This window comes from Girardinichthys multiradiatus, chromosome 3 (genome assembly GCF_021462225.1).
Source record: "Girardinichthys multiradiatus isolate DD_20200921_A chromosome 3, DD_fGirMul_XY1, whole genome shotgun sequence".
NCBI lineage: Eukaryota > Metazoa > Chordata > Actinopteri > Cyprinodontiformes > Goodeidae > Girardinichthys > Girardinichthys multiradiatus.
The window spans coordinates 44489094-44505170 of NC_061796.1; the positions used below are offsets into that span (position 1 = coordinate 44489094).

Here is a 16077-nt window from a genome sequence, read left to right on the forward strand (position 1 = left end):
TCACATTGTGTGATTTTTAAGTAATCAGTATTTGATACATCAGAAAAACAAAACTTAATATTTGGTACAGAAATCTTTGTTTGCAATTCCAGATTAGATGTTTCCTGTAGTTCTTGACGAGGTTTGCACACACTGCAGCAGGAATTTTGGACGATTCGTCCATACAGATCTTCTCTAGATCCTTCAGGTTTCGGGGCTGTCGCTGGGCAATATGGACTTTCGGCTCCCTCCAAAGATTTTCGGTTCAGGTCTGGAGACTCGCTAGGCCACTCCAGGACCTTAAGATGCTTCTTACGGAGCCACTCCTTAGTTGCCCTGGCTGTGTGCTTCGGGTCATTGTCATGCTGGAAGACCCAGCAACGACCAATCCTCAATGCCCTTACTAAGGGAAGGAGGTTGTTGGCTAAGAACTTCTTCCATTTTCTTATAATTGTGCCAACAGTTGTTCTCACCAAGCTGCTTGGCTATTTTCCTGTAGCCCATCCCGGCCTTGTGCAGGTCTACTATTTCATCCCTGATGTCTTTACACAGCTCTCTGGTCTTGACCATTGTGAAGAGTTTGGAGTTTGTTTGATTGAGTGTGTGGACAGGTGTGTTTTAGTCAGATAACGAGTTCAAACAGGTGCAGTGAATACAGGTAATGAATGGAGAACAGGAGGGCTTCTTCAAGAAGAACTAACAGGCCTGTGAGAGCCGGGATTCTTACAGGTTGTTAGGTGATCAAATACTTATGTCATGCAATAGATGCAAATTAATTACTTAAAAATCACACAATGTGATTTTCTGGATTTTTGTTTTATATTCCATCATTCAGTTGAGGAGTACCTATGATAATGAAATGACGTATGAAAGACATTTACACGCTTTTGCAAGTGAGAAAAACTGCAAAATCGTCAGTGTATCAAATACTTGTTCTCTCCACTGTATTTCTAAGCTAGTCCACTGAGCCCCATTGGGGCTATAATCTTGAAGTGGGAAGAACATTATTTCAACATTCAGCCAGGTGATATCTGACAGAGGACCAAAAAATATCATCACAAGAGCTGTCAAAGAGCTTAAGAAGGGAACTACCAGGTATGGTTTTCCAAAGAAGACAATGACTAATGGAGTCAAAAGCTAAGGCATATATGCACACTCACTACACAAGACTCCACCGCTGAAGAAAAAGCTGGATCTGAGACCAGATTTTAACTTGATGAATGGCACTGCACTCATATCGTTAAGGGGACAAATGGCACTGCACATCACACCTAAAACACCAAACCAACAGTTAGGTCATGGTGTGGTGCTGTCTTTCAGCATATGGTTCCTGCAGACTTTAGATAACTGAAGGGGGGAAATGAATAGGAAAGGAATAGGCCAAACACTGTTTCCATCATGGGAAAAGAAGTGAAGTTGGTGGAGGAGTATAAATACCTCAGTGTTCACCTGGACAACAGACTGGAGTGGGGATGCACCTATGAAGCCGTCTACAAGGGACAGAGCAGACTGTACTCCTTGAGGAAGCTTAGGTCCTCCTGTGTTTGCAGCAAGTTGCTGCATATCTTCTACAAGTCTGTTTTGGAGAGTGTGATCTCTTCTGCCATCATCTGCTGGTGTAGCAGCATCAGAGCCAGGGACTTAAAAAAGCTCAACAAACTGATAAAGAAGGCTGGCTCTGTTCTGGGGACCCATCTTGAACCTCTGGAGATCATTGTGCAAAGAAGGATTCTTCATAAAATGAAGAAAATTATGGGAGAACCCTGAGTATCCTCTGTATGAGACTGTCCTACAACAGAGTGTCTTCAGTCAGAGGCTTCTTCAGATCTGCTGTAACACAGACCGCTATAGGAGGTCCTTCCTGCCCACAGCGGCTCTTTGAAGAAACCTTCATAATATGAGCTACAACAACATTTAATTTCCCTTTGAGCTTAATGAAGTATTTTTGAATTGAACTGAATGGAGGAATATGCCAGTATATCCTGGATAAGAATGGATCAAGGTTGGATTTTTCAGTTTATGAGGGTGAGTGAATCAAAATCCCACAGAAGCAATGCATGTGACTTGTTTCACCTTGTCTTGAAGTTGTCATTATTGAAAAAGGCTTTTTCAAAGTTTTGAATACATTTTAGTAAGCACGCTCAATACTTCTTCCTAGTGTTTTTGCTTGACTTTGTTTAGATTTTTCTGTATTTGTGGATTACTTGGACTGTAGTGACATGTAGTGTGAAATTCATTATAATACCCTAATTAGAAATATATTTACGACAATACATTGTTGGGATTTTCCCAGCTGTAGGTTTCATCACATCTTACGTCCCAGTGATGAGATCTTACCTCATCTTTGTCTCCAGCGTAGGGCCAAAATAACAGATTTCCATTTGAAGAACAATTCCTCCTGTTCCTGTTAGATCTAGTAAATTTGCTAGGAAGGATGACTCAGGTCCCTCTTACTGAGAGATGAAGGGAACATATGATGCAGATAATAATGGGTATTGAAAAGAAGTAATGTATTTTATGGGAGGACAAAACACCAATGTTTCAACCAACAATGCAGGAAAGAAATCCTTTCTGTAGCTATTAGAGCACACCGTTGTCCCTGCTTTGAACTATCTGATCTTCCAAGCAAATAGTAAACTTTAGTAAATTTACTGCACAATTAGATTTGATCTGCCTTTAAATAAACTACACGCAGCTTTAGCTCATGGTTGAGTGGCTCGTTTCTACTTCTTTTGAAGACTGAAATGATTAGATCTCTGCAACAGATGCGAATGAAGCATTAGAAATACACTGCAGGTGCACGGTCATGAAGAGATGATGAATAAATGCCTATACAACTTGCAGGAACAGCTTCATTAATTTGAACAAATAGATTTGCTTTACTAAGCAAATAGAGCTTGTAAAACTTGAGACATTACTCGACTATTTTTAACAGAGGGTGAGTTTTTAGCTCTGGGGTATGAAAAGGAATGACGGCATTCAGCAAATGATGCCCCGACTGGGCTAAATTTTCATGGAGACTTGATGTGCCTCATTTCACATCTGCAGCTCCCATCCAACACGTCAGAAGGGGATAAACCAAGCAGCAAACTGCTGCTTTCCCACATATCATGAATCAGTGTTAAAAAGGACTGAAGCACAAGTCGAGAAACGTTGTTAATCTACTCTTCTAAACCAAAAACACATTATGGATGACATTTTACACACCAGTCTAACACTATATCTCCTTCTTCATGCAGACACAGGCCTGTTATTTAAACAAACTCATTAAATGTGTTTATAACCGACCTTGTGGTAACGTTTCTAACTGTCCAGTCAAAAAACAAGAGCAAAAGAAATGCTAATAATTTTCCTAACAATAAAGCTGCAGTGAAAGTTGTGGTGTTTTTGTAGAGATGGTTGGTGCTAAACAGAAGAAATGGACCGAGCAACCTTCTACACTAAGATGTAGAAGCTATTTGATCCAAAAGCTGCCAGCATGTACAGTTCCTTGTAAAAGGTTCAATCCATCATCTGAACATGGAGAGAGGATGTAACAAACATAAAGGTACTGAGACAAAACTGTGAGGCCAGGAAAGGAGAGCATTATTCAGAGAAGCAGCCAAGAGGCCCATGGTAACTCTGGAGGAGCGGCGGAGATCCACGGCTCAGGTGGCAGAATCTGTCAATTTAGGCACACTCCACAAATCTGAACTTTATGGAAGAGGGGCCATGAGAGGTTTGTCACAAGACATGTAAGGGATCCACTAAACATGTGGAAGAGGGTGCTCAGGTTAGATGAGACTACATTTGAACATTTAAGAGAGCATGTTAAAATGTCTTGCATGGAGAAAAATGAACTCTGCACATCAACCCAAACACATGGTGGTGGCAGCACCAAGCTGTTGGGATACATTTCTTCAACGGGGCAGGGGAGCTGCTCAGGATTGATTGGAATATGGATGGAGCTAAATCTAGGACAATCCTGGGAAAAAACCTGTTTGAGGCTGCAAAAGACTCAGGACTTGGGTGGATGTTTCCTCCTACAGCAGGACAATGACCATAAACAAGCAACCGGAGTTATAATACAATAGTAAAGAACAAACCATATTAAAATGTGAGAATGCATCTAGATGAACAAAGGTGGAGGAGACATACCCCAAAAGACTCCCAGCTGTAACTACAGCTTCTTCAGGTGCTTCTTAGCTGGTGTGGTGGTATACTTCGGGTCTTTGTCATATTGGCTGGGTAAAGGTTTTTATCCAGGAATGTAAAGGTGCCCTGACGATTGGGTCTTCAATAGAGAGAAACTGTCTTGTATCCTTAGCACACAAAAAAAAAACAATCCTAAAGCATAATGCTTCCTACTCCGTGCTTAAATAAGGAGATTTGTTTTAGGTCATACTCAGCATTTTTTTCTCCATAACACAGCAGGCGGAGTTGATGCCACTGAGTCAGACTCTGGTCTCATCTGACTCACTTTCTCTCAAGCCTTCTCTGACTCAGATGTTTAATGGCAGACCTAAAATGGGCCTGTACACACAAGCCTCCTATAGCTTGGAGGAGTTGAAAGATTTCCATGATGTGTTACCAGTGAAGCAAGTCTATGATGTTAATTGCTTTCAGATTATTACAAGCTTATCCCTCACTTCTCTCATAATGATCCTCATTCCAAGAGGCAAGATCTTGTATGTAGTCTTCAAGCCCATTCCAGCTTTGTACAGATCTACTATCAAGTTGTTACAAGGTGGCCTTTATACATATAAACAAGCTAAGGTTCAGAGTATGTATAATTGAATATAATAGAATATGGGCACATAAACACACTGACGAAAGAGCTCAAACTAGCTAAAAGATCATACAGTGAGAAAATAAAGAACAGCTTTTCAGCTAACGACTGTACTTCAGAGTGGAGGTGTTTGCAGTCCTACCCCCCATACTGTGATGACACCCTGCCTGGCGGAGGATCTGAACTGTTTCTTCTGTAGGTTTGATTATCAGCGTTTCACACTTTACTCTCACACAAAGGTTTGACCTGCATCTCCCAACAATAAATCCACAACCCCCTTCTCTCTCCCTCTGCCTTCAATAATGATCAGAGAAGAAGATGTTGATAGGGTTTTCCAGTATCTGAATGGGAAGAAAGCTCAAGGTTGTAATGGTGTCTCCTTCTCTGGCTGAAAACCTGCACTGAACAACTAACCCCCATCTTCAATCAGATCTTCAACAAGTCTCTGGAGCTGCGTGAGGTTCCCTCCTGGTCATCCCGGAAACATCCCGGTTCATGACTACAAGCCTGTTGCTCTGACGTCTGTGGTCATAAAATCCTCTGAGCCTCTGAAGTCAAAGCAGGACATCACAGGCCCCCTGCTGGCCCCCTTTAGACTTTAACCTTCAGGTCGGCGCTACACAGCGCCACAGAGACAGTTTCTTCCCCCAGACTGTTTCTCTGATGAACACAATGAACACCTAACAGCCTGAGTAGTAAAATACTTTGCTGGAAACAAATAGGCATATTTGCACGTCCACAACCTGCCTTGCATCTTATATATACATAAAAACACAAACACACACTTGGACCTCCTGTTCCTTGTCCTAATTTATTTGTTTATACACATTGTGGTTGTCGTTTGGACTGATGTGATGGAATCCAAAGTCAAATTCACACAAACTAATAATTTAATAATAAATTCTAGCTGCATTATCCAAATTTATTTATTTTTTTTACTTTGATGTAATGTGTTGTTTTCTGGATTTTAGACTGAACTAGATTTTCTACAGCAGGGTTCTCCAAATTCCCTCCTCAGTGGTGCTGAGATGATGTTCTCCAACATACCCGAATCTAATGGTTTAAGTACCTTCTCAGCATGCAATCAAGTTCTACAGCGTTTTTTAATGACCTAATTATTTAACTGAGAAGTGTTGAAGCAGAAACATGACTGAACATTGCAGAGCATTGGGGTTTGAGACCCCAGCTCTACAGGTTAAAAAGCCTCGGAGCCTTCAGAGATGAAATTACCGCAGTTTTTGATGTGTGGCAGTTGGTTGAACTGGAAACATGAAATAAAGTTTTTAGAGATGAACTTGAACTCACTATATTCTAACATTTTAGTTCAGCTTTTCCAACACATAAATATAGGTCAGACACAAAGACTGAATAAATCATGAAATAATATTTTTTTTGTAGTAATGGTCCAAATTAGGACACCATTATGGTATGAACTGACTGATTCATGTCAAATATCATAGGTGGCAATTTAAGTGTTAAAAGCACAGAAAAACTCAAAAGAAATGAAAAACAACATGAGTCTCCATTTAAACAGCCTGATTGTGACTGTGCTTTTGGTAAATTTGTTTAAACGAGCGTAATTCTTCATGCTGTTTTTTTTCTTAATCCCTCTCAGCTCATCTGTCGTTTCTCTGTCATTTTCTGTTACTTTTGATCAGTCAAGTGTTACTAGAGAGATGTTCCAACTGTTGTCTGTTTCTGCATCCTGAACATTTTACTTGTTTTACTTTTTGGGTTGGGGTGCAGATAGAACTTGTTGGGTAATGCTGGGTGTTTAAACACACCTCCAGCACCCTCTTCTGGAAGCAGTGCAGAGGGGATGCGAGTAGAGCGCGCTCAGAAAGCCTTGGTTCACAAACTTTGCATCAGAGGATTTTTTAAAGGGCAGAGCTTACACGGTTCATACAGTGGCCTGAATACAGCTGCGTGCTAGATTCACCCCCTCAGCGCTTCCTGCAGCAGCAGTTGGTCTTCACGCTGGGCAGAGGGCCCAGACGGTTGGAAAATGTTTGTGGCATTCCCAAAGAATATAAATCCAATGCTGTCATGTTTGCGGAATAATTCCTACCCTCAATGTTTATTAGTTATTTGTGCAGAACTTTGACAAAAAGGTCTCAACATTGTGTCAGAGCAGAGCAGTGGCGGAGAAAATATAAAACCAATAAAACAGATATGTTGCTATGGGTTTTGTGGACACAGTGGCAGAAGCTATCTCGTATTGCTAAAGTAATACTAACTGAAGGGAAAAGTCCGGCGCTCTGCAGAGGTGGAAATAGTTAGGGCTCCACTCATGAATAATTTATTAATGTTTACAGCAGAAAAGCTTCTTATGGACGGATTCGGTCGCTTCCTTTCAGGCTCTTTTTGATCAACATTTATACTGAAATAAAGCTGAATGTCCTGCAGTTTGTTGCTTCTCCCTCTACTCTGAACACAGATTTTGCAGCTCTGTGGTGTAATGGTAAAATAGCCATTAAAGAATTGTGCTGAGGTTTATTAGTAGTTCTCAGTCCTGTAAATATCAAAAAAGCTGAAGGTATGTGAACAAATTTTGGCACCACAGCTGAAGGCGCCCGAGTTTTTTTAAAAATTTTTTTCATACAACACCGGGACAAAAGCAACTCTGAGTAAAAGTGTTCCTGAGTGGAAAACACTCATGCTGCCAAGTTGCATCTTCAGTACCCATATGCATCATGTCCTAATATGTTCATTTGAAATAAAAATAAAAAATAACTAAAAATGGCCTCTTAGAACACAGAAGCTGCTGTCTGATTGGGGAATCATGGACTGACTACATTAAATGAACCATTTCAGAGTCTTACAGCAATACTTAAACTCCTCCACTTGAGGCAGGAACTCCCCTCCAACCTGAAGAGGACAAGCCACCCTTTTCCGGTCGAGAACTATGGCCTCGGATTTGGAGGAGCTGATCTTCATCCCAGCTGCTTCACACTCGGCTGCGAACCGCCCCAGCGCATGCTGTAGATCTTGGCTAGAGGGGGCCAGCAGGACCATGTCATCTGCAAAGACGAAATCCACTGGTCCCCAAACCCGACCCACTCCGGCCCTTGGCTGCGCCTAGAATTCCTGTCCATAAAAGTTATGAACAGGACCGGTGACAAAAGGGCAGCCCTGCCAGAGTCCAACATGCACCGGGAACAGGTCCGACTTAGTGCCGGCAATGCAAACCAAACTCCTGCTCCGCTTGTACAGAGACCGGATGGCCCCTAATAAAGGGCCCCCGATTCCATACTCCTGGAGCACCCCCCACAGGGCATCACGAGGGACACAGTCGAATGCTTTCTCCAGGTCCACAAAACACATGTGAACCGGTTGGGCAAACTCCCATGAACCCTCGAGTACCCTGTAGAGGATATAGAGCTGGTCCAGTGTTCCACGGCCGGGACGAAAACCACACTGTTCCTCCTGAAGCCGAGGTTCGACTATCGGCCGGACTCTCCTCTCCAATACCCTGGCGTAGGCCTTACCAGGGAGGCTGAGGAGTGAGATCCCCCTGTAGTTGGAACACACCCTCCGGTCACCCTTCTTATTAAGGGGGACCACCACCCCAGTCTGCCAGTCCAGAGGCACTGTCCACCACCGCCACGCAATGTTGAAGAGGCATGTCAACCATGACAGCCCAACAACATCCAGAGATTTGAGGTACTCAGGAAAGATCTCATCCACCCTCGAAGCCTTGCCACCGCGGAGCTTTTTAACCACCTCGGTGACTTCAGCCTGGGTGATGAAAGAGTCCAACCCCGAGTCCCCAGCCTCTGTTTCCACCACGGAATGCGTGATGGCAGGATTGAGGAGATCCTCGAAGTACTCCTTCCGCCGCCCGATAATGTCCTCAGTCGAGGTCAGCAGCCTCCCACCCCCAATATAAACAGTGTTGGCAAAGCACTGCTTCCCCCTCCTGAGGCGCCGGACAGTTTGCCAGAATCACTTCGAGGCCAACCGGTAGTCCTTCTCCATGGCCTCACTGAACTCCTCCCAGGCCCGGGTTTTTGCCTCTGCCACAGCCCGGGCCGCAGCATGCTTGGCCTCACGGTACCCGTCACCCGCCTCAGGAGTCCCACAAGCCAACCACAGCCGATAGGACTCCTTCAGCTTGACAGCATCCCTTACTGCTGGTGTCCACCACCGGGTTCCGGGATTGCCGCCGCGACAGGCACCGCAGACCTTACGACCGCAGCTACGGGCAGCAGCATCGACAATAGATGCGGAGAACATGGTCCACTCAGACTATGTCTCCAACATCCCCCGGGATCTGGTCAAAGCTCTCCCGGAGGTGGGAGTTGAATACATCCATGGCCAAGGGCTCCGCCAGGCGTTCCCGGCAGACCCTCACTATGCGCTTGGGCCTGCCAAGTCTGTCCGGCTTTCTCCTCCTCCAGCAGATCCAACTCACCACCAGGTGGTGATCAGTGGACAGCTCAGCCCCTCTCTTCACCAGAGTGTCCAAAACATGCGGCCGAAGGTCTGATTATACGACTACAAAGTAGATCATTGACCTCCTGCCTAGGGTGTCCTGGTGTCAAGTGCACTGATGGACACCCTTATGTTTGAACATGGTGTTCGTTATGGACAATCCGTGACTAGCACAGAAGTCCAATAACAAAACACCACTCGGATTCAGATCGGGGAGGCCATTCCTCCTGATCACACCTCTCAAGGTGTAATTGTCGTTTCCCACGTGGGCGTTGAAGTCCCCCAGCAGTGTAATGGAGTCCCCGGGAGGGGCACTATCCAGCACCCCCGACAGGGATACCGAGAAGGCCGGGTACTCCGCACTACCGCTCGGCCCGTAGGCCGAGACGACAGTCAGAAACTTATCCCCAACCCGAAGGCGCAGGGATACTCTCTCATCCACTGGGGTAAACCCCAACACGAGACGGCTGAGCTGGGGACAACAAGCAAACCCACACCAGCCCGCCGCCTCTCCCCCGTGGGCACTGTGCCGGTCCATTGTGGTGAAGAGAGAGCTGAGCCGAAAAACAAAGCTCTCAATTTACCGGTCTGTCTACGTTCCTATCCTCACCTACGGGCGTGAACTTTGGGTCATGACCGAAAGAACGAGATCCCGGATACAAGCGGCTGAAATGAGCTTCCTCCGTAGGGTGGTGGGCACTCCCTTAGAGATAGGGTGAGGAGCTCGGCCATCCAGGAGGGGCTCTGAGTAGAGCCACTGCTCCTCCACATCGAGAGGAGCCAGTTGAGGTGGCTCGGGCATCTATACCGGATGCCTCCTGGACGCCTTCCTCGGGAGGTGTTCCAGGCACGTCCCACCGGGAGGAGGCCCAGGGGACGGCCCAGGACACGCTGGAGGGACTATGTCTCTCGGCTGGCCTGGGAACGCCTTGGGCTCCCCCTGGAGGAACTGGAGGAGGTGTCTGAGGAGAGGGACGTCTGGGCATCTCTGCTGAGTCTGCTGCCCCCACGACCCGGTCCCGGATAAGTGGAAGACGAAGAGTACGAGTACGAGTACAGCAAGCTGATGTCCAGTCTAAGAAAACAACGTGATCTTGGCAGTTTGAGGTTTACAGGCTTTTGGTTAAAGTCTTCTTAATGTTTGTTGGTATTATTGCAGTAATGTTACAGGGGGAAAACCCAAACAACAGTTCTGTAAAACGTTCTTTTCAGAGTTGGTCCTTCAGGAATGTTTTTTTCATCAGAGATTGATTGTTTTTATGTCACCATGCATAAAAAGTCCCGTTTCAGGCTGCGTGAATCCAGAAGCTTGTAACTGAGCCTCAGACTCATTACAGAACTCAGAGTTGCCTTCGTTTGAGTTTTAGGTACTCGTCTTAACCAGATACCTCCTAATTTACCCAAAACTTTTCCAAATTTATGTTATGCAGAGACAGGAATGATTACACATTTGGAAAAGATGTAATGACATTTTGCCATTTAGTGGCCTGAATTGTGCCGACAGTTTTGACACTAATCTTCCAGAACTGCAGCGGCTTGAGATTTATTTATTTTGTTTAAGTAATTAGGAAAGGATGCCTCCAGGCTGAGCAGAGCCGACTCACCAGCATGCATATATCCATGGGTAGGTAGACTTTCCGCCGGCTACTGTGGTGTGGAGTCGCTCTGAGACACGTGACGATTCCCTGAGCTTTTCCAATGTGACTCGCTGCGTGATCTGCGTGGACATTTTTCACGCCTGAAAACAGAAAACACAGATCTTAGCAACATAATCTAGTTTGGTAGAAGCAACGTTTGCAAGTGTTTTGATAAACAGAAGCTGTTTATAGTGAAGATGTCTTAAGTTTTTACTGTCAGTTATAGCTGTGCATCTATCGTCCAGACACTGGGTTGATTATGACTTCATTAATGGAGTTACTGCTATTTTTAAACACATAGTGGCTGTAATGAGAAACCGCTTCACCCTTATGTCACTCTTATATACACTAATGAGGAAACAGAAAGACAGCCAACGAAACAGGTCAGTTGAGAGATGCAATGATTCTGGAGAAGGTCAGAAAAGGTCAGCTGCTGTGGGAAGAAAAGCTGTTTTTAAATTTGCCTGAAGTAACTCTAAGACTCAAATCAAGAAAAATGCAGCAGCAAAGCGCTGAACTAAGGAAGGCAGCTGCCAAACTGATGTCCTGAAATGAGACTTCAAAAAACAAAGGCAACAGGTCTCTGATCTTCAGCACAATCTTGTGATACGTCTCATTAATACGTACCCAAGCACTCCAGCAGCAGGTATAATAGTGAAGACTGTGCGTTCTCTGAATACTTCTCAAGTTCCTGAATGTTCCTGTAGGCTCTGTCATCCAGATCCTTTTCCTGGTGAAATGAAGAGCTTTCATTGGTTTCAGCTTTAATCTTAAGAAATACAAACTTTATTTATTAGTAAGAATGATTACTTAATAAAATCAGTTTTGTTTCCAGAATTAACTCGAGGCCAAAGAACCAAGCCTTTTTATTGTCAATTTCTCAGAGAAAAACACATCTCTCTTTTCTTGAGGTTATATTCAAATTTGAAAAATATAATCTTTAATCTGGAACTCACTGACTAATTTAAGGAACATCTTTTATGTCATTACTGCACTGTACAGAGAAAACTGAAACAAAATGAAGAATTGGACACCGGCAAATTGTTTTTGTCCTAACTCGATACAAGATTTCTCTTGTTGCCGTCATCCCCTTCCATGATATGCCAAGCACATTCATTTGGTGCAGGGTGGGAATATGGAAAAGATATAATGTAGCATTTTAATGTATGTTAATTATATAAAATAAAACCTTTTAAACAAAAACATGATATTTAGGCCAAAACCCATTTTTGAACATATATTGATCTGATTGTGTAATGCTGTCACGTACAACTGACATTTAACACTGAAGACTTGTGTGACACAGGCTGTTAACCCTAACTCTGCGACTGATTTTCATTTAAAAAGGTGAAAAACATCCCCTCTGGTAATGTGCACTCTTGCTATATACAGAGGTGTGAAAAGGTTCATAATGAATGAAACTTTTTTTTTTATTTTAACACAGTATTACCACAAACTTTTGGGTATTTAACTGGGGTTTTATGTGACAAACCAATGAAAAAATAACACATTAACAGTGAAGTAGAAGGAAAAGGATCCATGACATTAAACATTTTTCCCAAACTAAACATCTGGCTTAGTCAGATTTAATGAAGTGCATCTGAACAGCAATCTTCAAGCCTCGACAACAGTTCTTAAATGAACTTAGGTCTAGACTTTGACTGGGCCATTGTAATGCATGAACATGCTTTAGTCTAAACCATTCCATTATATCTCCGGCTGTACGTTTAGGGTCATTGTCCTGCTGGAAAGTGAATCATGAGTCCCGTTTACATGGACCCAAGATTTAATGAAACACCTCTCCACCAGCCAGGCCACTCTCTTCCATTTGTGGTCTCAGAACCTGGCAGCTTTCCTGCTCAGAGTTCTTATTTAGCTTTCCCTTGATCCACTGGTACCCCTACTTCCCAGAGGAAAATGTTGACCCCAGTTAAATAATTTGTAATTTTTTTCATGCACTGTACTCTCTGTAATCAACCAAATTCTATCTGAACTATCACAATGTCACACAGTGGACATGTTGAAGGAGCTGAGCTCCTGTTTAATTTTTAATAACTAGGGCTGCATGATATTTGAAAAACATAACATTGTCAGATCACTGTTGAATATTGCAATGATGTTGATTGTGATTAACCTAAATTTTCCTTACAACTCTCTTTCCCATCATCACAAAGTCCCCACTACTCTCCCTGAAGGTTTAGTATGCTGCTTGTAAACATCTGGATCAGGTGGACATTTAAAGTCCATTCAAGTGAAAAAATAAGTTATTGAATTTTAATGCATGGCACCTTTATCACTGCAGATCAAATGATGCATCTAAGCAGTCATCTGCAACTGAGATACATCATACAATGATAAAGCGATTTCATATGAATGTAGCTCAACAGCCACCAAGATCTGTGGTTTAATCCCTCATGTGTCTGCTCTTATTGGGATACATTCAAGTTGAAACTATTTTATTCAACAGGAAAAGAAAATGTTGTTCTTTCTTACTCTCTCTGTAACAATCCTTGTCAGCCATCTTTTTGTTAGGCCATGTGTCCTCACTGCCTACATAGAAAAATAAATACAACGATTATTGACCTTAAAAGAATTGCTTGGAAATGTGTCCGAAGTGAATCTCAAGACAGTTTAAAAATTCTGTGCAATGACATTTACCCTCCACAGCTCAGTGCTGATTGGCTGGTTCGGTGGGTCATCTCTGTAGATCTCGTCTATGGTTGTCTTCCAGAACTGCATTCGCATCAGACCAATAGTCTTCTGGGAAACTGAGTCCTTCACCTAGCGGAGAAGCAAAAACAGGAAGTCCAATGTTAAACAAGTTAGGTCAAAAGAATTGATTATTTGACATCAGACACTTCTGTACTTTTCTAACCTAAACTTAGCATTAGTTTCACTGTTGGGTCCAACTTTTACAGTATTAAAAAATACAATCTCCCATTCAGCCTTATGGAGGAATACCTGCCTGTGCCAGCTCCACATTAAAGGCTCTCAGAGCCAAAGAGGAGCGTCGCGCCTCCTCAGGGAGGAGGAGACACGACAAAAAACCCTCGTAGTCCCTGGACCTGAAGAGGAGCAAGAAGACATTTAAGATTCAAGAGGAACTTTACAGTCAGTGTGCAACAAATTCAGTTATCACTGTAACATAAGAGTAAAAATGAACCGGAAGAAAGAAAAACTGTTTAAATCGTAAAAAGAAAATATTAAAACACAGTTATAAGAAATGCTGGATGAGAAATAAAAAGCTTGGTGAGAGTTGTGAAGAAGTAATTACCATAAAGTTTAAAAAGTTTCAGGACTTATATAAAAATATGTATCGCAATAACACACTACAATGTTTTAAATTACATTTCAGTTTGGTTTAAGCCGATTATGTTGATTTCAAATATAATATTTTTTAATAAAAACCCAGCCAATGTATACTTACTGTTTAACCTCTTTCCACATTTAGTCATTTTACATCTACAAACTTCACAGCATTTATTGGGATTTTATTTGGCAGACCAACACAACAGATCACATAACTGTGCAGTGGAGGGAAAATGTTACATGGTTTTCAGGATTTTTACAATAGAATGGGTTTAGATAAAGCTAAATAGTGAACTTGAGGCAAGTCTTGAAAACAGTTTTTTTTTTTTTAAAACAATAGGCAAATCCTTCAGCATCTGGATGAACAAAAGAGACGGTAATAACTCGCAGTGATTTCAGCAACAGTTGGTTTTATAAAGAATTCCCTCAAAGGGACAGGATCCAGATGCACAGCACACCTTCAGACTTCTTTGTTATAAAAAAAAAAAAAAAAAAACAGTGTTGAAAACCAGTTTCCTTCCATATCACACCATTATGTGTCGGTTTATCACATAGAATCTCGATAAAATACATTAAAGTTGGTGGCTGCAACATGAACAAATTCAAGGTTACTTTACATAAGGATACTTTATTGAGATTACAACGCACTGTGAATTCCCAAAAGATAATCAGCTAAAAATTAATTAGCTTAAGACTCATTTCAACTACCTATTTGGCCAAAAGAAGCAACAGATTTCAACTGATGTGCAAAGATTTCTTTATTTAAATAAATGGTCCTGGGCCAATTTCAGTAAGCCTTTTACGAGAACAAATTTACACAAAGTCAAACCGTAAATAAACAATTCTAAACGCTAGAGCAAGCACTAGAATTAACGAGTTGTGTTCATTTTTACCAGAGATCTTAAGGGGAAATGACATGTAAAAGAAGTCTTACCCTAAATATATTCGGAGTAACCTTCCTAGTAATCCTTTCAAAATTAATTGCAATATTTTAAAAAATAAGCATAGTTATTTAAAGTATTCACTGCAGCAAATACAGTTGATACATGCGTTCCCAGTAAAAACATTCAGCCTGACCCACCTGACCAGGTCCAGACAGTACTTCTCATTGTGCTGAGCCTCGCCTGCGGTGTTTGTTGACGCTCTCACAGTCTGTATTTCAGCCGCTCTTTGGATGCAAACTCTGTTCGGTGCTATCTTTCTGGGAAGACTGTAAAGCAGTGATGTTTTTCTGCTTAATAACCCATGCTGAACACGGACGCCAGCTGCCATGTTCCCCTTCATTTGGTGTAGCGTTTCATGCACCTCGTAAATACGACGTTTGAAAGTCAATATATATTAGTTTTAAACATCGATGTGTTTCATAATCAACAAAGACAAAAACAAAAATTTTCTTGAATTTAAACTAATTTAATAGATTACTATGTAACTTCAAGCGATACTCTTTTCCTTTTTGTTTGACCCTGAAGGGTCAAACATCCAATATTTCAAATGACCATGAACACAGCAGGTGCTCACATTAAAACATTCCGATGACTTTCCGGCAGAAATTGCCTATAAATTAAACATATTCTTACAAGAAATGTGCTAAATCTTTTATTTAAAAAAGTATAGCTAAAAATGATGAAATAATAACATATTTTTTTAATTTTAAATATTTGTTAAAATTTGCAACAGATCAATAAATAATAATAAAGAGACTCGATTAATGTTTCCTGAAACACTACCGGAAATTGAATGATAATGACACAAAAATAAAATTTTAGATGAGTAAAACCTAATTTCTTTACTTTCTTTGAGTGACGTTCTTGAAATATAAGATTATGTTTTTGTAATACCATGCCCAAAAATGGCAATGACAATATGCGTAAATGCGCATTATGTATTGGGTTTGCCTATTTCAGGAACTCTTGCTCATGGATGTGACTAAAACTGTTTAAAACCCAAATT

The 16077-nt window shown here is 42.1% G+C and overlaps 1 protein-coding gene across 4 annotated transcripts in view; it reads right to left on the reverse strand.

Annotated features, from left to right (window-relative positions):
- ndufaf6 (NADH:ubiquinone oxidoreductase complex assembly factor 6) overlaps positions 1 to 15418 on the reverse strand; it is a 31878-nt gene extending 16460 nt beyond the window's left edge. For 3 of the 4 annotated variants that reach the window (XM_047361977.1, XM_047361976.1, XM_047361978.1), the window contains exons 1-6: positions 15209 to 15418; positions 13784 to 13883; positions 13477 to 13599; positions 13312 to 13368; positions 11446 to 11548; positions 10786 to 10919 (exon numbers count right to left, since the gene is read on the reverse strand). In XM_047361977.1, coding sequence (XP_047217933.1) covers positions 10786 to 10919; positions 11446 to 11548; positions 13312 to 13368; positions 13477 to 13599; positions 13784 to 13883; positions 15209 to 15411 — 720 coding nt within the window. In that variant the 5' untranslated portion in view covers positions 15412 to 15418. Of the gene's footprint in view, positions 1 to 10785; positions 10920 to 11445; positions 11549 to 13311; positions 13369 to 13476; positions 13600 to 13779; positions 13884 to 15208 lie in introns of all 4 variants that reach the window. The other variant, XM_047361980.1, reaches the window with a different exon arrangement.
- Positions 15419 to 16077: the final 659 nt, after the last annotated feature.